Source organism: Mizuhopecten yessoensis, unplaced genomic scaffold, assembly GCF_002113885.1.
Source record: "Mizuhopecten yessoensis strain PY_sf001 unplaced genomic scaffold, ASM211388v2 scaffold10687, whole genome shotgun sequence".
NCBI classification, from domain to species: Eukaryota; Metazoa; Mollusca; class Bivalvia; order Pectinida; family Pectinidae; genus Mizuhopecten; species Mizuhopecten yessoensis.
In genome coordinates this window covers 90,364-113,982 of record NW_018408671.1, presented here as the reverse complement: position 1 = coordinate 113,982, position 23,619 = coordinate 90,364, and the positions used below count along the sequence as shown (strand labels likewise).

At 37.1% G+C, this 23,619-nt stretch overlaps 1 protein-coding gene across 2 annotated transcripts in view; it reads right to left on the bottom strand.

Moving 5' to 3' along the window:
• Positions 1-23,619, bottom strand: part of LOC110461832 (ganglioside GM2 activator-like) — a 51,614-nt gene continuing 27,995 nt past the window's right edge. For both annotated transcript variants that reach the window (XM_021515518.1, XM_021515519.1), the window contains exon 4: positions 1-2,238. In XM_021515518.1, coding sequence (XP_021371193.1) covers positions 2,125-2,238 — 114 coding nt within the window. In that variant the 3' untranslated portion in view covers positions 1-2,124. The remainder of the gene's footprint in view (positions 2,239-23,619) is intronic.

Sequence of the window (23,619 nt, the reverse complement as noted above, 5' to 3'; positions counted from 1 at the left end):
GAACTTATCACAAAAACATCAATTTCTATGGTCAATTTCTAATGAACATTCAAAATAGCACACACGTGCATAGTACAGTAGCACAACGAATCGGACATCCTCCAACGAACAATATGTGTTATTATTCCAAAGGTCAGAAACTCGTCCGTTAGATCTTGTCAGTCTTAACTCCGAGATTCAACTGCTCATTTTCATGGATCGCAGAAATGGGAAACCTAAACTCGAGGGGAAAAGTAGACATCAATCTTGGTAATACCCAATTCTAAGGAGTGCTCAATTTCCGTAATGCTTTAGTCCGAAAGTGTGTCTTAAATAATTTTATTATAAAATGGGAAAGATGTTGTCGAATATATTGATGAAAACGCATTGTTCAGAGAGAAAAGAAATGTCTGTTACTTCAAATATTCAGCAACTATAGAAAGGAACGGTTAGTGTTTTCATTAGGTATGTTCCTATCACTCCCATTTTCAAAATTTGAAATTTTATATTTTTACTGTCAATACAAGGATCTTCATCAAATAGCCTCAGTTTCACAGAGTTGAAACGAGAGCTTGCAGACATTCATCAGACCAAGGGTTGAGTAGACATACATGTGTATGTATATATCTTTTATATACACCACATAATTTCAAGGATAATTTTTTCAAAGCAATGAACTGTGTATGCTTTTTGTTTGATAAGCATCCTCCCACACCAAGCTATATCAAATCACATGACCGTAACGTTGTAAGCTACATCGCAGTACCACTTATCTGCGTTAGAGTTAAGGATGTATGCAGCCTTACTCATTTAATGACATTGTTTATCTTGGGGTTGTCTCCCTTCACATATTTTCTTTTCAAACGTGTTGTCATTTATATTATGATTGATATAGCCAAAATTATTGTTCATCAAAGATACTTTTATTATTTCTCATTTCGGAACTCTTTTGTGAAAGGAAGTACGTGCTACAGTAAGGTAGTACATGTTTATAATCCATAAACACCTAACATTATGGTTCGTATACAAAAATATGAGAAATAAATGAAGGCAAAAGTATCGTCTTTGGGCAGCACGTGCAGAAATTAGCACCAGCCTGTTGTCAATGTAAAAATATCGTCTGTTAAACGAGTAGCTTAATATTGTTTCATTAAAGCACAACAAATCGTTAAAAGAGAAGAAAAAGCTACACAAGTATTCTCTTGTGACGTTTATCGTCAGATCATAAATGCTTTCCTGGAAGAAAGATAAAATCTTACCAATAATTTGATCACGGATATGATGTTAGACGTTTTTACAAAAGCGACAGAATAATTCAGTTTCTCTTCAATTACGACATGTGTAGTCATCTTCGTATCACTGGATTTCACTATCGTCAGAATTACGGTAAAGGGTCTACACAAGATTTACAAATAATAAATACTAGGCGAACACCAACTAAGGAATGAGGTTAGCGCCCGTGACATCGTCATCATTTACACAATCCGATTCCGTCTAATGCAATATCTGACTCTTTTTCACCAAGAGACTATCAAATCCCGTAGGTTCGATACAATGCCTTTGCAGACTCAATTCACGAACAACCAACCAGACCCCGTAGATTCTAAACACTGTCATTGACTCGCCTCACAACTACAAAGTCATGTCCAGTAGGTTGTCACAGAGCAGTTTTGCCTTTCTGATTAGACGTATCACTTCCGGTTATGGGCCGATTCTAACGGTCATGGAGGTAGGGGACTTAAATGTGCGGGAGACAAACGTCTCCAGGAAGTGGTGTCTTTTATTCCACTTGAAATCATGTAACGATTCCTCATGTGATCTCTCGGATGTTTTCCTTTGCTGGTCAGGAAACTAAATCTTTGATAACGCACGGTAACCATAAGATACACAAAACCAGACCTGAAAGCTACTGGAAGCAAGTCCACGTGTCCAGTACAGCTGGTTGTTAATCGTCGTCTAAGATATATACCGGAAGTATAATGTTGCGTCATATCCGGTAACGACGAGTTTATAGCTGACGCTAACGACAGTAATAAGAAATGCAGTGATGAGAATAATGCAGTATGTATCACACAATTCCCCAGGAAGTGACGTGTGAATTCAGGTCATTTGTTAAACACCGCGGTCAAGATTTCACCTGCACTGCTAGATCTTGAAGAGCCATCCTTTGTGTCGACGTTTGATGGCGAATCGAAGGTTAAGACAACCAAGTTCTTCTGTGTTCTCGTCCAAAACCTTAAACACTACTTCATAGTCACCCTGTAAAAACAATAATAATGAATGGATAAAATTAAACATCACGAGTCTTTGTCGTTCAAAATCAAAACATGTCAGTTTTGTTCTTTATGCATATTTTTATATGTAAAAGATGCAACGATACAAATGAAACATGAAAACATTCAAAACAATTAGTGATACATAATATTCTTAAAAGCTACAAAAATGTATATAGCAAAACACATTAATAGCGCACCATATAGAGGAACCCAAAAATTTGCTACAGATACCAGTCCTTGTCAGGGGAAACAACTCTGACTTTGTTATTGGCAATAAGTGTTCTATTAGCTTGTTTACTGTTTTCTATTTACTTTTTCCGGATTCAAATAGCAATAAGAAAAGTAATTATAATAATATGATATGTAAGTCATTTTCGAGACCATATATTTTCGTTTTGTGAATTTATTTTGGCGACTATGTTATTTCAGTGTCAATAGATTGCTGGCGAAATGGTAGTTATTTGGCAAGGTTTTGATTACACAGTTGTATTCGTAAAAGACGTACGGAGAGAATTACTACCGCGAGCCAAAATCATCTTTTTTTTTAGCTCACCTGGTCCGAAGGGTGTCCGAAGGACCAAGGTGAGCTTATGCCATAACGCGGCGTCCGGCGTCCGTCCGTCGTCTGTCCGTACGTCAACAATTTCTTTCAACGACTTCTTCTTCTTAACCACTTATTGGAATTAAACTAAATTTGACTGGAATCATCCCTAGGTGTTGGGGATTCAAAATTGTACAAATGGTGGGGCTGACCCCCCAGGGGGCTGAGGGGCGGGGCCAAAAGGGGTCAATTTGGCTATATTGCTACAAGCGACTTCTTCTGTAGAACTTTACACTGGATATCAATCATATTTGATCGAAAGCATTCATGGGAGTCAGGGATTCAAAATTGTACAAATGGTGTGACTGACCCCCCAGGGGGCTGAGGGGCTTGGCCAAAAAGGTTATTTGGCTATATTGCTTTAAGCGACTTCTTCTCTTTAACTTAGAGATTGGTTATCAACAATATTTGACTGGAAGCATCCCTAGGCGGTGGGAATTCAAAATTGTACAAATGGTGGGGCTGACCCCAGGGGGCTGAGGGATGGGGCCAAAAGGGGGCAATTTGGCTATATTGCTTTAAGCGACGTCTTCTCTGGAACTAAATGGTAGGTATCAACCATATTAGACTGGAAGCATACCTAGGTGGTGGCGATTAAAAATTATACAAATAGTGGGGCTGAACCCCCCTCCCCCAGGGGGCTGAGGGGCGGGGCCAAAAGTGGTCAATTTGGCTAAAAATGACTTCTTCTGTAGAACTGTGCCATGGATATCGGTCATATTTGGTCGGAAGCATTCATGGGAGGCAGGGATTCAAAATTGTATTAATGTTGGGGCTGACCCCCGGGCTTGGGGGTGGGGCCAACAAAAGTTTATTACTTTGAAATAGTTGAGACCCCCACCGTATAACCATATATACAATTGCTGAGTATAAAGAGAAGAATGCACATTTGCTTCTAGGATGGCTCTAGGGTCTGGCCCCACCATTGGATACATAGTCCCTGGGTCATAACTTTTAAACGGTTGAGATCCCCACCCCAAAACTATATATACAAATGCTTGGCATAAAGAGACGATTGTAGTCATGATACTAAAATAGACCCTGGGGTCTGACCGAACCCCTCGGGACCTAGTTTCTTAGTCACAGCTTGGAAACAGTTGAGATCCCCACCCCATAACCATACATTACATTGATGGGCATGAACAATCTTATACAGATATGCTACAAGGATTTGCCTTGGGGTCTGGCATATTCCCTTGGATCTCATTTGGAGAATATTTTGCCATGATTGCTTAGATATCCAGGTGAGCGATACAGGCCCTCTGGGCCTCTTGTTTTTATATATATCAATGGTTGATTTGTAAAATGTATATCGGAATCAGTTACGAAATGGTATTCATGTATCTGGAATATATTATTGTTTAAATATGCTATGATCGCAATATACTTTCACCACTTATAACGCGACATAAATAACACTTGTCCGTTTTTGTATATCTTCCGTGTGTATGTAATTTCCAGCAGCCTCCTCAAATATCCACCGACAAGGATCTTTTTAAGTACAATCGCTTATGCTGAACTCAGTCCGGGCTACAAAACTAAGTTAGGAACTATATATACATTTGACATATCAATTGAAAAATAAGAATAAGTCCGAGAAAGACCAAAACGATCGTATATCTTTTCAAATCTCTGTCTGAAAATATCTCTACAGTATCAATGTTAAATTGTGAATTACAAATTACGTGAACTGTACAATGTACAATGCTGAATAGTTGTTTTGTATATCGGGGTAACATTTGGTCCGCTCTCGTTCATTCAGTCCTTAATTAAAAGCCGCGGTATTGGGTCGAGGCCAGCTGACATGTCCCAGTATTTCAGCTATGTCTGTATGGTGTTGTGTGTGCATTTGTAATGAGAGGCCGGAAGTAGTTTTCAAAACGAGGTTCGTTCGTACAAATCGTCTGACCACCATGCGCTGGCAGCGTTAACCATCGAATTAATTTGTGGAGGAAATATGTAGTTAGTATTCCCAAACTATGCGCTAAAGTACATACAGTTGGCAGAGCGATCTCGTATATACTACCCTGGATAAAAGTGCACGTGGTCCATCGCCACAGAAGCACGTGTGCATTTTCTTGGTATGATCTGACCTTGGGTGTACACAATATGGCAACTAGTCAACATTTTGATATAATTAATCGAGAACTATGCATTCAAAGCCATGTGTTGTATCTGCTACAGTATGTTCAGGTGAGGGAGGCTTGCGTGCGCTAATAACAGCTAACACCATGTTACACGTTACAATGTTGATGAATGGTTGGGATTCTGTACAGATAATTTGATGTCCTTATTTAAATTTCAACTTCCTGACGAGACTAATTAACAATAGTCAAACTGAACATTAACTGTAGTATATGTGATTAATTTGAAAAGAATATGAGTATTACTCTTTAATGAGTTTATTTTGATTAATTACATTAATTAATGTTGAATGTTACTTAGTTAGGTATTTGGCGCATTGCAAAGGATGGACATCAACTAAATGAAAGTGATGACGTTGTTTAGACGCATTAACTTGCTCTTTACAATATGTAAATTAGATATAATGTCAAGCGTTTAACAAGAAACCTATTTTAGACCTATGGCAAAACTGGAAACTGGAAAAAGTGTACAAGGTTTGGCGCGATCTCCAATAATCTGGTTTACTGTTTTTGTTATCATTTTTACTATATCTGAGCGTGAATTTGCGAGAATAAGATGCGATTGCGAATTCAAGTTTTCTTATAAAGAATTGTTTCGACATACATGAACAGTAGATATATCGAGTAACGCTCGGGGGAAATTATATGGTATCATTTTACAGGAGGGCCAACTCTTGAAGAAGAAGGTAAAAAATTCAGGAAAGTATTAAATTGGAATATGTCATCCCCTTCTACATATACCATTGATGCTGACGCACGCAGGTTATAGGACGATTGTGTGTAAGTCTACTAGTATTCCTACACATTCGTGTCAGTAGACGTCGGACTGAATGGCAGATGCCAGCTAGCTCAAACGATTGTCATATAGCATGGCAGCTGTTGGCAATGCCAAGGTGCCCACGTGCAATAGTCATCTGCTTATAAAGGAAAACGTTGAATACACACAACCTTGCTGCCACAGTTTGGGGCATATGGTATACTGAAATTTATTTAAAGGTTTTTTCTCTCTTTAACATACTGAGCGATATCTGAAAAATGGAATTTTCTTGTCGGTGGAAGGTGACAACTTCGGATGAGTGAAAAGTACGTAACAATTACATGGTTCGGCAAGTGTGCGGTGTATCAGGAACTATTTACACTTTGTACGAGTAGCACTATATATATATACAACTCTATAAAGTGATGGCAACGCTGGGTTAGATAAGGCAGTCAACCGAGATGCCATATTGTAAAATATCCGTGATAGAAATGTAGGGACTTCCAACAGCAGAACTGAAGGAAACCTGGCAAAACCGGACACTGTAAGAATCGACCTTCGTCCGAAATAGACAGCAGTTCTGATTTCGGCATTTCCTTTTGATCCATATACATTGGAACGTACGATTTATGCAGACCTTCGGAGTGTCCAGTATTTAATTTCACTGTAGAACCCTGTATGAATAATGTCAAAATAAAAAATCCGTAGGATAAAATGTGCAGCTACATGTACGTCCGGGATGGAGAGGGGATGTCAAGGATGGTCCAGAGTAGAGAGGGTCTCTGATAATTACATGCAATATATGTCTGGTCGTAAAATTTATATCAAAAGTGTAGCTAAGTTCGCAATGGAGAAGGTGCCTGAGTATAACATATAGTTTAGACCTAAAGTCGTCCGGAATAGGGAGGAGGGTCCATGGTTATAACAGAGAAGCTTAGTTAGATATATAGATGTATTATGACTATTACACGGATTTGACTTTTTAATAGAAACCTAACAAAGTCTTGTGGAATATCTGGTTTGAACACATCACCGGTTATATTCGGTTTAGAGTCAACAAGCTGATTATTTAGTTAGAGATCAAGTACGAATGAGGAGATTTACAAAAGTACAGAGTAATTAGATATAACGGCCAACATAACCAGATTTATGCCATGATATATGCGGTTACCTAGTTTTACAGCTGGGCTGATTTGTCTATTACGTGCTTATAAACATAATGAAATATTATCTTACGTAAGTTGAATTCCATTGAGGACTGCACATCATGTTATGATGTCTGCGGCAGACCGTTTGTGCAGCAGAGATAAACTCGATGACGCTGACAGGTATACAGGTTATGGTAAATACGTGTTAGACTGTAGACCCCCCGCGACGCGGAAATGTCATGTTCGACAACCCACTCCATCAATATTTACTTAACTCTCGCCTTCTTATGTCATAAAGTAATAATATGTGGGGATACAAACATTGGCGACTCGTCACACGACGTGCTGATGAGTGACCACCAGGATTGAGGACAGAGAGTGACAAATTGCACAGCTGGTGTTATAATACACAGGGACCTGACAACACATCTGTATAATAGTTGTAGGAATAGCCACAGGGGTCAGACGTATTATATATCAGGTTTCAGTATACAAAGAAGACACTTCAATATATCAAGTATACAAAAATGAACTGAATTTTTATTTCACACTTAGGGATGCTTTCACAATACTGGATACAAAAATCTCTTTATAAAAATATGTTTTAAAAATACATTAATGTAGGCGGCAACCTTTGTGCTAACAGATAGGGATTCTCAATCCTTATGTACAAAGTTGTACAATAAGGGAGGTGGGCATTCCTCTTAGTGTGTAAAATATTACAGAAAGGTATTTTTTTTTTTACTTTACAGCACAGCTTTGTTGTAAAATCTTGGACGGGCTTCGTGGACCATATAACCACTGAATGTTCGTCTGTATGTCTGTCTGTCTGTCTGTCTGTCTGTCTGTCTATCTGTGGACACAGCGTTGTTTCCATTCCTCTTCCTAAAGTACTGCACCAATTTCAATAATACTTGTTTCACATAATGATACTTTTACTGAGGGGATGTGAATGCATTTTAACTTCATACACAAACACTTACGTTGGTATGATGTGAATAAGTAGAAAAAATGGGGTTATCATCAAAAAGTATGGCGTTATACAATGTAGTTAAAAAACATGTTTGGCTGATCCTTAAGTACTTGCATCGGTTTGAATGATACATGTATTGGTACACATTACATTCAGGGTGTGTCAGTAAGTATATACATTGGTGTTACCTCCTTTTATTGAGAACCTTTGTCCCGCTATTTAAACAGTTGTGCGCAGCTCCCCTGAAGGATGGCAACGATGTAAATGATACTTGGTTCACAGAGCCACCCTACCCTCCGCATCAAGAGGATGAGGCATGTAAACTATTGAATTGGAGTTACCTCCCCTATTTATGGAGTTATGCCCCTTCGTTTAACAGTTCTTTAGCTAAGGCGTGGGTATTAGTCTGCTATTATAGCGACACCCCTAGCTACAATATGGGCGGTACAGCTTTGTATCCCACACCCCATGATTTGTTTAATGTATCAAAGAGTTCACATTAAGGGTTGTCAGTCACACATATAATATACCAAGTGATGGTTATAGGGATTCTCAATTATAATGTAAAACTTCAATCCCCCATCCTGTGCAAAATTGCAGGAACATTTCTCAATGTTCACATGTACCAGATGATTGATCGAGTGACTGTATGCATGTTAAAAGATTGTAGTAATGAATGGAAGGCAAAAATAATGGAAAAATGAATTCAAATCACGATATTGTGATCAATTGTCATTTTCAAACACAATATTGGTTGTTTTTCTATTAATTTAACAAAGCTTTATTGACAAACACAGTTGTGTGTTGTATTGCCAGCAGCATGCCTCTCGTTATATCGTTGTATCTGGTTTGTATTCGACCTCCCACTCCCTATGTCCCTATGTAATTAGGGCCTGGTGACAGGTGCCAGTTTCTTGTGTACAATTGTCGCCTTGGTCTCGTGTCACTCAGCGATAGCGAGAAAAAGTCGCATGTGGAAAATGTACGTGGCACTGCCGTCCATGTCAGCATTTCAAGGCGATTTGATTGAACAATATATGTGTAAAAACGTGATCTACACTCTACTCATTTTTGTGTACTCGGATTATTTTTGTGAGAATGGTCAGAAAAACGATGAGTGACACTTGGCAATGTACCGTCTTTTTTTCAATCTGATAGACAGATGTCGCTGTTGTTTCGCTATGGAACTTTTTAAGTAGACATAAGTGGAGAAATAATGTACTATACAAGTGATAAACTGGCATTGTATCTCACTGTATCGCCACACATCATCGTGCGTTACTGTAGCTCTGTACATGTAATATTACATTGTGTTTCGCTGTGTCCCCACACGTCATCGTGCGTTACTGTAGCTCTATACATGTAATACTACATTGTGTTTCGCTGTGTCCCCACACATCATCGTGCGTTACTGTAGCTCTGTACATGTAATACTACATTGTGTTTCGCTGTGTCCCCACACATCATCGTGCGTTACTGTAGCTCTATACATGTAATACTACATTGTGTTTCGCTGTGTCCCCACACATCATCGTGCGTTACTGTAGCTCTATACATGTAATACTACATTGTGTTTCGCTGTGTCCCCACACATCATCGTGCGTTACTGTAGCTCTATACATGTAATACTACATTGTGTTTCGCTGTGTCCCCACACATCATCGTGCGTTACTGTAGCTCTATACATGTAATACTACATTGTGTTTCGCTGTGTCCCCACACATCATCGTGCGTTACTGTAGCTCTATACATGTAATACTACATTGTGTTTCGCTGTGTCCCCACACATCATCGTGCGTTACTGTAGCTCTATACATGTAATACTACATTGTGTTTCGCTGTGTCCCCACACATCATCGTGCGTTACTGTAGCTCTATACATGTAATACTACATTGTGTTTCGCTGTGTCCCCACACATCATCGTGCGTTACTGTAGCTCTATACATGTAATACTACATTGTGTTTCGCTGTGTCCCCACACATCATCGTGCGTTACTGTAGCTCTATACATGTAATACTACATTGTGTTTCGCTGTGTCCCCACACATCATCGTGCGTTACTGTAGCTCTATACATGTAATACTACATTGTGTTTCGCTGTGTCCCCACACATCATCGTGCGTTACTGTAGCTCTATACATGTAATACTACATTGTGTTTCGCTGTGTCCCCACACATCATCGTGCGTTACTGTAGCTCTATACATGTAATACTACATTGTGTTTCGCTGTGTCCCCACACATCATCGTGCGTTACTGTAGCTCTATACATGTAATACTACATTGTGTTTCGCTGTGTCCCCACACATCATCGTGCGTTACTGTAGCTCTATACATGTAATACTACATTGTGTTTCGCTGTGTCCCCACACATCATCGTGCGTTACTGTAGCTCTATACATGTAATACTACATTGTGTTTCGCTGTGTCCCCACACATCATCGTGCGTTACTGTAGCTCTATACATGTAATACTACATTGTGTTTCGCTGTGTCCCCACACATCATCGTGCGTTACTGTAGCTCTATACATGTAATACTACATTGTGTTTCGCTGTGTCCCCACACATCATCGTGCGTTACTGTAGCTCTATACATGTAATACTACATTGTGTTTCGCTGTGTCCCCACACATCATCGTGCGTTACTGTAGCTCTATACATGTAATACTACATTGTGTTTCGCTGTGTCCCCACACATCATCGTGCGTTACTGTAGCTCTATACATGTAATACTACATTGTGTTTCGCTGTGTCCCCACACATCATCGTGCGTTACTGTAGCTCTATACATGTAATACTACATTGTGTTTCGCTGTGTCCCCACACATCATCGTGCGTTACTGTAGCTCTATACATGTAATACTACATTGTGTTTCGCTGTGTCCCCACACATCATCGTGCGTTACTGTAGCTCTATACATGTAATACTACATTGTGTTTCGCTGTGTCCCCACACATCATCGTGCGTTACTGTAGCTCTATACATGTAATACTACATTGTGTTTCGCTGTGTCCCCACACATCATCGTGCGTTACTGTAGCTCTATACATGTAATACTACATTGTGTTTCGCTGTGTCCCCACACATCATCGTGCGTTACTGTAGCTCTATACATGTAATACTACATTGTGTTTCGCTGTGTCCCCACACATCATCGTGCGTTACTGTAGCTCTATACATGTAATACTACATTGTGTTTCGCTGTGTCCCCACACATCATCGTGCGTTACTGTAGCTCTATACATGTAATACTACATTGTGTTTCGCTGTGTCCCCACACATCATCGTGCGTTACTGTAGCTCTATACATGTAATACTACATTGTGTTTCGCTGTGTCCCCACACATCATCGTGCGTTACTGTAGCTCTATACATGTAATACTACATTGTGTTTCGCTGTGTCCCCACACATCATCGTGCGTTACTGTAGCTCTATACATGTAATACTACATTGTGTTTCGCTGTGTCCCCACACATCATCGTGCGTTACTGTAGCTCTATACATGTAATACTACATTGTGTTTCGCTGTGTCCCCACACATCATCGTGCGTTACTGTAGCTCTATACATGTAATACTACATTGTGTTTCGCTGTGTCCCCACACATCATCGTGCGTTACTGTAGCTCTATACATGTAATACTACATTGTGTTTCGCTGTGTCCCCACACATCATCGTGCGTTACTGTAGCTCTATACATGTAATACTACATTGTGTTTCGCTGTGTCCCCACACATCATCGTGCGTTACTGTAGCTCTATACATGTAATACTACATTGTATCTCACTGTGTTTCGCTGTATTTCCATAAAATATCTTCTTTTACTATAGCCCCTAAAATTCCCACAATACATTTGTTACACTGTGTCCCCTTTATACATCATGTTTCGCTGTAGCCCAATACAAAAATATATTTTAATATAGCCCCGTAAAACATTGTTTCGCTGTATCCCCATAAAATATTTTGTTTTACTGTAGCCCTATACTAATAAATGGTGTTTCACTGTAACCCCACAATTCATTTGTTTCACTGTAACCCCACAATTTATTTGTTTCATTGTAACCCCACAATTCATTTGTTTCACTGTAATCTCACAATTCATTTGTTTCACTGTTATCTCACAATTCATTTGTTTCACTGCAATCTCACAATTCATTTGTTTCACTGTAACCCCACAATTCATTTGTTTCACTGTAATCTCACAATTCATTTGTTTCACTGTAACCCCACAATTCATTTGTTTCACTGTAATCTCACAATTCATGTGTTACACTGTAAACCCACAATTCATGTGTTACACTATGTCCTCATCATACATCATGGTTCCCTGTAGCCCCATATTTTTATTTTTTTTAATATAGCCCAGTAAAACATTGTTTCAATGTATCCCCGTAATACATTTTGTTATGCTGTAGTCATATAATACATTGTATTTCAATATAGACCCAAAATACATTATATTTAAACGTAAACACGACCTCTGCTGATACACAGAACCATAGACCTAGTACCAAAGGCAGGCAGACATACCGCCTCGTCGTATCTAAATACTCATCTTGATTGTGTCAGAAAGTGGAGATAATTCGTATTTATACGGCCGATAAGATACGTATTTGTACTCGGACAAAAACATATAAGGTACCTTAGGGATAAGAAAGCACCCCTCCGATACATGTTTCATGTCCCGTGCACAGATTAGGATATGACACGTGAGGACACGTGCACTTAGCGTTCCGTCAAAATCAGGAAAAACGTTTAGAAAGCATCAGAAATAGTTTCAGTTTTGTTTGATAATTTTTTTCCCGCGAGAATTAACTTTTTTCTCGTTAGTCTGGACACCTTGGAATCCGAATTTTAGGTCGCGAAATAACTTTTCTGAATCAATAACTTTGTAAATAAGTTTAACGGAAAGGGATTATTGTGGATTATCGTTTTCCAGATTAGCGAATCTCCATGAAATCGGGAGTGTATGTATATTTGTGACAAGCGTGCGCATTCTAGATCTAGGATCCTGTCTACTTCACGTTGATATCCAGAATACTGATCAGGGACATTTTTCAATCCGGACATTTGGGTTTGGTTTATGAAAAGTTCGGACTAACAAAGTTTCTCGATAAACGAAACAAAATAGTCGTATATGTATAATTTAGATTTTGATATAGATCCCCGTAGGTGAATCTTGAGGACTCATAGATACCACGTAAAAAGTATCTTCTTCAGGTGAACGCTTATTGAAATTATATTTTTCCCTTTAAAGGAAAATTACAGTTTGAGCTAACGAACGCAGACGACTTGTATTATTGCCTTTTCTCTAGGTCATTTATCCATAGCTTATATTGTTTCTGGTACTTTTCTTGAAAATTATCCTTCGTCTCGTTCTGTGTTAAACAAAGATCAATTGAACACATTAACATCTTCTAAATCGGACAGGTCGTGTACACTCTAAATCGGACAGGTCGTGTACATTCTAAATCGGACAGGTCGTGTACATTCTAAATCGGACAGGTCGTGTACATTCTAAATCGGACAGGTCGTGTACATTCTAAATCGGACAGGTCGTGTACATTCTAAATCGGACAGGTCGTGTACATTCTAAATCGGACAGGTCGTGTACATTCTAAATCGGACAGGTCGTGTACATTCTAAATCGGACAGGTCGTGTACATTCTAAATCGGACAGGTCGTGTACATTCTAAATCGGACAGGTCGTGTACATTCTAAATCGGACAGGTCGTGTACATTCTAAATCGGACAGGTCGTGTACATTCTAAATCGGACAGGTCGTGTACATTCTAAATCGGACAGGTCGTGTACATTCTAAATCGGACAGGTCGTGTACATTCTAAATCGGACAGGTCGTGTACATTCTAAATCGGACAGGTCGTGTACATTCTAAATCGGACAGGTCGTGTACATTCTAAATCGGACAGGTCGTGTACATTCTAAATCGGACAGGTCGTGTACATTCTAAATCGGACAGGTCGTGTACATTCTAAATCGGACAGGTCGTGTACATTCTAAATCGGACAGGTCGTGTACATTCTAAATCGGACAGGTCGTGTACATTCTAAATCGGACAGGTCGTGTACATTCTAAATCGGACAGGTCGTGTACATTCTAAATCGGACAGGTCGTGTACATTCTAAATCGGACAGGTCGTGTACATTCTAAATCGGACAGGTCGTGTACATTCTAAATCGGACAGGTCGTGTACATTCTAAATCGGACAGGTCGTGTACATTCTAAATCGGACAGGTCGTGTACATTCTAAATCGGACAGGTCGTGTACATTCTAAATCGGACAGGTCGTGTACATTCTAAATCGGACAGGTCGTGTACATTCTAAATCGGACAGGTCGTGTACATTCTAAATCGGACAGGTCGTGTACATTCTAAATCGGACAGGTCGTGTACATTCTAAATCGGACAGGTCGTGTACATTCTAAATCGGACAGGTCGTGTACATTCTAAATCGGACAGGTCGTGTACATTCTAAATCGGACAGGTCGTGTACATTCTAAATCGGACAGGTCGTGTACATTCTAAATCGGACAGGTCGTGTACATTCTAAATCGGACAGGTCGTGTACATTCTAAATCGGACAGGTCGTGTACATTCTAAATCGGACAGGTCGTGTACATTCTAAATCGGACAGGTCGTGTACATTCTAAATCGGACAGGTCGTGTACATTCTAAATCGGACAGGTCGTGTACATTCTAAATCGGACAGGTCGTGTACATTCTAAATCGGACAGGTCGTGTACATTCTAAATCGGACAGGTCGTGTACATTCTAAATCGGACAGGTCGTGTACATTCTAAATCGGACAGGTCGTGTACATTCTAAATCGGACAGGTCGTGTACATTCTAAATCGGACAGGTCGTGTACATTCTAAATCGGACAGGTCGTGTACATTCTAAATCGGACAGGTCGTGTACATTCTAAATCGGACAGGTCGTGTACATTCTAAATCGGACAGGTCGTGTACATTCTAAATCGGACAGGTCGTGTACATTCTAAATCGGACAGGTCGTGTACATTCTAAATCGGACAGGTCGTGTACATTCTAAATCGGACAGGTCGTGTACATTCTAAATCGGACAGGTCGTGTACATTCTAAATCGGACAGGTCGTGTACATTCTAAATCGGACAGGTCGTGTACATTCTAAATCGGACAGGTCGTGTACATTCTAAATCGGACAGGTCGTGTACATTCTAAATCGGACAGGTCGTGTACATTCTAAATCGGACAGGTCGTGTACATTCTAAATCGGACAGGTCGTGTACATTCTAAATCGGACAGGTCGTGTACATTCTAAATCGGACAGGTCGTGTACATTCTAAATCGGACAGGTCGTGTACATTCTAAATCGGACAGGTCGTGTACATTCTAAATCGGACAGGTCGTGTACATTCTAAATCGGACAGGTCGTGTACATTCTAAATCGGACAGGTCGTGTACATTCTAAATCGGACAGGTCGTGTACATTCTAAATCGGACAGGTCGTGTACATTCTAAATCGGACAGGTCGTGTACATTCTAAATCGGACAGGTCGTGTACATTCTAAATCGGACAGGTCGTGTACATTCTAAATCGGACAGGTCGTGTACACTCTAAATCGGACAGGTCGTGTACATTCTAAATCGGACAGGTCGTGTACATTCTAAATCGGACAGGTCGTGTACACTCTAAATCGGACAGGTCGTGTACATTTTCGTTCGGATTAGACAGATTTCCGGATTATTTATATTAGTATTGAAGGAGCTTTCCTAGCCTCTTTTCTACACAGTTTTCCTAATGATATGTATAATCAATATACAAAGAAGTGTATATACCATGGCCCCTCTTTAACATAGAAATTGTAGATCTGGTTTACAGATTGTACAAGGGTCGGTATAAACAGGTTACCTATAGCAGAGATACATGTAACACAACATTACATGTCTAGTACAAAACTTGATACCGCGAATGTGCCAACAATAAGTTATAATATATCATATCATTCCCTGCTTGTTCAACAGTAAATTAAGTAATCGCTTTCGGCTATCGATATATTATGTTCCACTGTCGTTGCTATTTCACAACTACCACAGTATTGCCATCCGTTTCCTCTATCAAACATTTCTCTTTCCTAATCGTTGAGGGGTAAACGGAAACAATCTATCGAACATTACCCTTTCCTAATCGTTGAGGGGTAAACGGAACAATCTATCGAACATTACCCTTTCCTAATCATTGAGGGGTTGACGGAAACAATTTATCGACCATTACCCTTTCCTAATCATTGAGGGGTAAACGGAAACAATCTATCAAATCATACCCATTCCTAATCATTGAGGGGTAAAAGGAAACAGAAGTCCGTTTTCTATGGAATACAATTATAAGTTAACATGAATGAAACGCCCACAACATAGTAATATGATCTGAAGCGAAGGAATGTACAAATACGTTACATACACCAAGGTTAGGCTTGTTTGTGTCCTGTTTGCCTGGAAACCGAGGAGGCAATTCTGAAGAATGTTTATTTAGTAAACATGGTGGAAAATGGGATTTTTGGCCTGTTTCAACCTCCACGAAATACTACAAACAGGTTCATAAGAAAACAATTACTGAAGCTTACAGAAAGTTGTTGTTATTTTTGACGCTGTAGTCTCCGGGTGGCAATAAAGTATGGAAATAAATAGCAGAGACTTTAGAACTGGCAACAGAATGAAAATAACGCCTAGGTGGTCCAATTATACGCTGTCACGGCCCTCGGGTCCCCCTCCCCTCGATCGGCAGCATATCACAGTCAACAACAATAGGGATTGTAGAAAAGAATGCCTTGCCACGCGCCGAGCTATATCGATATTGTGTGTGTTTTAACCATTTTGTAAACCAATTACCTATACCACTAAACTATACTCAAATCACACGGATTAAGCCGTCCCCAATACAAACGTGTACCTACCGCGCGTGCTGGTAAGTGAAGTTTTACGTACGGCGTTGTCTGTTAATAATGTTTTCTTCTTATTGTTATTTGTTTCGGATGAAAAAGTGACCTTCTGAACAAAGTCATGTAAAAAAAGGGAAAAAGTACAAAAAAGTCGTTGAAGCTGATAACAAAGTCCTGATGTTTCTCTCAGAGCTCAACAGTATTCACCATTTCAAGATCTTGAAAATCTTGAATTTTTGAAAGAGTGCTTGTAGGCTTATAAATCTCGTGCATACACTCGGCATATGACGTAAAACAGATCAATGTTATTCTTTAAGGCTGGAGCTTATTACATTGAAGATTTACCCTGGGAATTGCAAAGTGAAATTGCCTCATTTCTGTACTTGTCGCTGTATCGTTTTAATGTGTCTTAATTAAAAAAATATATACAAATTTCAAATAACGGCGGTAAGCATTGCAAGAGAGCAGAGGAATATCTGATTTTATCACTCACAAAAGAGGTATTATAAAGTCGAGTAGAGTAGTGTTGTATCTTTGTACCCAGTCAAATCCACAAAAAGACAATTAGATTAAGGTCGTAAAAGATGTTTAATGTAGTAAGATTTGTAAAATATACTCAGTGTTTGAAAAATTCCTGCGATTTTGTTTTTAATGTCTGCCCCTTATGTCCATTCGTAACTCAGAATGAGAGAGATTCGTCTTCTAGTGAAAGTTAACCGACCACACAACTCTGAAGACCACATGTAGTAAGGTTGGAATCCTTGAAGACTGATCTGTTCGTTATCAAGGAAAGACAAAAAAATGTGATGGAAACGGTTTACAGTTAAACCTCTACATGATGCCTAACATTTTATTTGCCATCTCGCCTACCTTTATTCATATTCAATCCCTCCTTTTCATATTTTTTCTTCGATGTAACAAAGAAAACTTTATATAATGCCGACATTTTGACAGACAAATGGTGGCAGTATAACTATGTTTTACCGTACATCATCAGCTCGACGATTACATAATACAATACTACTAACGATATAGACCTCCTCATTCTTTTATCTCTTTTTCCGAAGGTTTACCATAATAATACCTGTTTCAGTTTTTCATTTAGATCTTCGTTGATATATAATCATTTATTTGAAAAATATCATTAAGATAATAAAAAGATATTTTAAGGGAGATAACTCGAACACTAATCACAGTTATATTGTGTAAGGGAGATAACTCTAACACAAATCACTGTAAGGGAGATAACTCTAACACAAATCACAATGATATTGTGCAAAGGATATATTTCTTACACAACTCAGTTATATTGTGTAAGGGAGATATCTCTCAGACAAATCACAGTTATAGTTTAAGTAAGAAAGTATTTATCCTTAACTGTAACACAAATCACACTTTTACTGTGGAAGGGAGATAACTCGAACACAAATCACAGTAATATTGTGTAAGGTAGTATTTATCTTTAATCCTTTCACAAATCACAGTTAAATTGTGTAAGGTAGTATTTATCCTTAACTCTTTCACAAATCACAGTTATGTTGTGTAAGGTAGTATTTATCCTTAATTCTATCACAAATCACAGTTATATTGTGTAAGGTAGTATTTATCTTTAACTCTATCACAAATCACAGTTAAATTGTGTAAGGTAGTATTTGTCTTAACTTGACACAAATCACTGTTATATTGTGTAAGACAGTATTTATTCTTAACTTGACACAAATCACAGTTAAGTTGTGTAAGGTAGTATTTATCCTTAATTCTATCACAAATCACAGTTAAATTGTGCAAGGTAGTATTTATCCTTAATTTTATCACAAATCACAGTTAAATTGTGTTAGGTAGTATCTATCCTTTATTCTATCACAAATCACTGTTAAATTATGTTAGGTAGTATTTATCTTAACTTGACACAAATCACTGTTATATTGTGTAAGATAGTATTTATCCTTAACTCTATCACAAATCACAGTTAAATTGTGTAAGGTAGTATTTATCCTTAATTCAATCACAAATCACAGTTAAATTGTGTTAGGTAGTATTTATCTAAACTTGACACAAATCACTGTTATATTGTGTAAGATAGTATTTATCCTTTACTCTATCACAAATCACAGTTAAATTGTGTAAGGTAGTATTTATCCTTAATTCAATCACAAATCACAGTTAAATTGTGTTAGGTAGTATTTATCTAAACTTGACACAAATCACTGTTATATTGTGTAAGATAGTATTTATCCTTTACTCTATCACAAATCACAGTTAAATTGTGTAAGGTAGTATTTATCCTTAATTCGATCACAAATCACAGTTAAATTGTGTTAGGTAGTATTTATCTAAACTTGACACAAATCACTGTTATATTGTGTAAGATAGTATTTATCCTTTACTCTATCACAAATCACAGTTAAATTGTGTAAGGTAGTATTTATCCTTAACTTGACACAAATCACAGTTAAATTGTGTAAGGTAGTATTTATCCTTAATTCTATCACAAATCACAGTTAAATTGTGTTAGGTAGTATTTATCCTTAACTTGACACAAATCACTGTTATATTGTGTAATGTAGTATTTATCTTAACTTGACACAAATCACTGTTATATTGTGTAAGATAGTATTTATCCTTAACTTGACACAAATCACAGTTAAATTGTGTAAGGTAGTATTTATCCTTAACTTGACACAAATCACAGTTATATTGTGTAAGGTAGTATTTATCCTTAACTCTACCACAAATCGCAGTTATATTGTGTAAGGTAGTATTTATCCTTCACTTGACACAAATCACAGTTATATTGTGTAAGGTAGTATTTATCCTTAACTCTATCACAAATCACAGTTAAATTGTGTAAGGTAGTATTTATTCTTAACTCTACCACAAATCACAGTTAAATTGTGTTAGGTAGTATTTATCCTCCACTTGACACAAATCACTGTTATATTGTGTAAGGTAGTATTTATCCTTAACTTGACACAAATCATTGTTATATTGTGTAAAGTAGTATTTATCCTTAACTTGACACAAATCACTGTTATATTATGTTAGGTAGTATTTATCCTTAACTTGACACAAATCATTGTTATATTGTGTAAGGTAGTATTTATCCTTAACTTGACACAAATCACTGTTATATTGTGTAAGGTAGTATTTATCCTTAACTTGACACAAATCACAGTTAAATTGTGTAAGGTAGTATTTATCCTTAACTTGACACAAATCACTGTTATATTGTGTAAGGTAGTATTTATCCTTAACTTGACACAAATCACAGTTAAATTGTGTAAGGTAGTATTTATCCTTAACTTGACACAAATCACTGTTATATTGTGTAAGGTAGTATTTATCCTTAACTTGACACAAATCACAGTTAAATTGTGTAAGGTAGTATTTATCCTTAACTTGACACAAATCACAGTTAAATTGTGTAAGGTAGTATTTATCCTTAACTTGACACAAATCACTGTTATATTGTGTAAGGTAGTATTTATCCTTAACTTGACACAAATCACAGTTAAATTGTGTAAGGTAGTATTTATCCTTAACTTGACACAAATCACTGTTATATTGTGTAAGGTAGTATTTATCCTTAACTTGACACAAATCACTGTTATATTGTGTAAGGTAGTATTTATCCTTAACTTGACACAAATCACTGTTATATTGTGTAAGGTAGTATTTATCCTTAACTTGACACAAATCACTGTTATATTGTGTAAGGTAGTATTTATCCTTAACTTGACACAAATCACAGTTATTTTGTGTAAGGTAGTATTTATCCTTTACTCTATCACAAATCACTGTTATATTGTGTAAGGTAGTATTTATCCTTTACTCTATCACAAATCACAGTTAAATTGTGTAAGGTAGTATTTATCCTTAACTCTATCACAAATCACTGTTAAATTATGTTAGGTAGTATTTATCTTAACTTGACACAAATCACTGTTATATTGTGTAAGATAGTATTTATCCTTAACTCTATCACAAATCACAGTTAAATTGTGTAAGGTAGTATTTATCCTTAACTCTATCACAAATCACTGTTAAATTATGTTAGGTAGTATTTATCTTAACTTGACACAAATCACTGTTATATTGTGTAAGATAGTATTTATCCTTAACTCTATCACAAATCACAGTTAAATTGTGTAAGGTAGTATTTATCCTTTATTCTATCACAAATCACAGTAAAATTGTGTAAGGTAGTATTTATCCTTAATTCTATCACAAATCACAGTTAAATTGTGTTAGGTAGTATTTATCCTTAACTTGACACAAATCACTGTTATATTGTGTAAGGTAGTATTTATCCTTAACTTGACACAAATCACTGTTATATTGTGTAAGGTAGTATTTATCCTTAACTTGACACAAATCACTGTTATATTGTGTAAGGTAGTATTTATCCTTAACTTGACACAAATCATTGTTATATTGTGTAAAGTAGTATTTATCCTTAACTTGACACAAATCACTGTTATATTGTGTTAGGTAGTATTTATCCTTAACTTGACACAAATCATTGTTATATTGTGTAAGGTAGTATTTATCCTTAACTTGACACAAATCACTGTTATATTGTGTTAGGTAGTATTTATCCTTAACTTGACACAAATCATTGTTATATTGTGTAAGGTAGTATTTATCCTTAACTTGATACAAATCACTGTTATATTGTGTTAGGTAGTATTTATCTTTAACTCTATCACAAATCACAGTTAAATTGTGTAAGGAAGTATTTATCCTTAATTCTATCACAAATCACAGTTAAATTGTGTAAGGTAGTATTTATCCTTAACTTGACACATATCACAGTTAAATTGTGTAAGGTAGTATTTATCCTTAACTTGACACAAATCACAGTTAAATTGTGTAAGGTAGTATTTATCCTTTATTCTATCACAAATCACTGTTATATTTTGTAAGGTAGTATTTATCCTTAACTTGACACAAATCACAGTTAAATTGTGTAAGGTAGTATTTATCCTTAACTATATCACAAATCACAGTTAAATTGTGTAACACTCCACTAAAATTTACACATTAAAATTTGTATTTTAATTCTATATAAGTCAGATGTATTTGATATTTCTCGATTACATTTAAAATGATGTTTGAAGCCATTAATGACTGCTGACCACCTGACCAAGGTTTGAGTCCGAAGAAGCCTAGCATTAATCATACACAAAATTAAATATCTGATCAAAGCGATAATTTAATGTAAATAGGAACTCGTGTGCTAAAAACCATCAGTAGTCATCGCTAGTTGTTCTTATCATGTGATGTCAGTATTAAATTTGGCTAAGAACCATCAGTAGTCATCGCTAGTGGTTCTTATCATGTGATGTCAGTGTCATATTTGGCTAAGAACCATCAGTAGTCATCTCTAGTGGTTCTTATCATGTGATGTCAGTATTATATTTGGCTAAGAACCATCATTAGTCATCGCTAGTCGTTCTTATCATGTGATGTCAGTATTATATTTGGCGTAGAACCATCAGTAGTCATCGCTAGTGGTTCTTATCATGTGATGTCAGTATCATATTTGGCTAAGAACCATCAGTAGTCATCGCTAGTGGTTCTTATCATGTGATGTCAGTATTATATTTGGCTTGATGATTTAATATTATTTTAATTTCATGTAGTTTACATTTTTGACTCGGTCATGATGGGTGGCAAAGATATAATATACGAATGAACACTTAACGAGAAAAATCAGGGTTCAATGCAGGTGGGCAGGCTATATATAATATATAAATACATGAGTATGTAAATAAGTACGCTACGCTCTTCCAGTACGGATATATTGGGATAAACTCGTGATACAAAGTTTAATTATAAACTCAGCTCTAGATAAGAATGAAAGCGAACTCCCCCGCTATTTCTCGAATGATGATATTTTCAATGGACTCTGACGAAAGCGGTTTACATATCCGCAGGAATTTTCCTTATCCGTGTCACATAGCCCACATGTAGCAGAACAAGTATTCTTAATCTTAAAATAATACTTATCTCGAGTTTTATATTAACGCCTGCTGCTAATTTGGCGGATTAAAATTCACGTTTGACCTTGAGCACTTCCGGGTTTGGGGGTCACTCGGTGCAGGGTTTGGTATAATACTTATGTACAAGCGTTTATGTGAAGCGGCAGTTTGACACTGACATTGAAGTTAGCCACTGACTGGGTTTTCACAATATCTATAAATATTTACACAGTTTGGGTAGTGTATTTAATGTCTAGAACAGAAAGCGGAAGTAAGCTCTTAATTGAAACACGTGGTGAGTTAGATCTAGGTTATAATTTTTGAAATGTCGTATGGCCTTAAGTATTGTGTTCACTTTAACAACTTACCACTTTTACTCACTTATTATGGAAAATACATTTTCCTTTGAATAGAAAAACGCTTCAGACTTACTTCCTCACTTTCGTTGCAGAGTGAAGACGAACAACTTAAATACTGTAGCAAGAATCTACTCTCCGAAACTCTTACAGTATGTGAAATACCCAAGGTAGATAACTGCAATGTGTAAGGCATTTCCTTAACTACGAGACATGTTTAAGGACTGTAGTATTGATTGTTTAACTGGTGCGTTATTTATCATACGAACATTTCGCGTTTGGTTAAGTTTTGCTGTATCAATATCAATGAATAAATAAATGAAATACACAGAGAACAATTTACCTATATGGCAGCTTATGTCGATATTTTCAATAGTATATTAAGTAGTTTGCTGTACTCGTGAACTATATATGTTTAAACAACGTAAAACCATTACATATCCTCTCTCTCTCTCTCTAT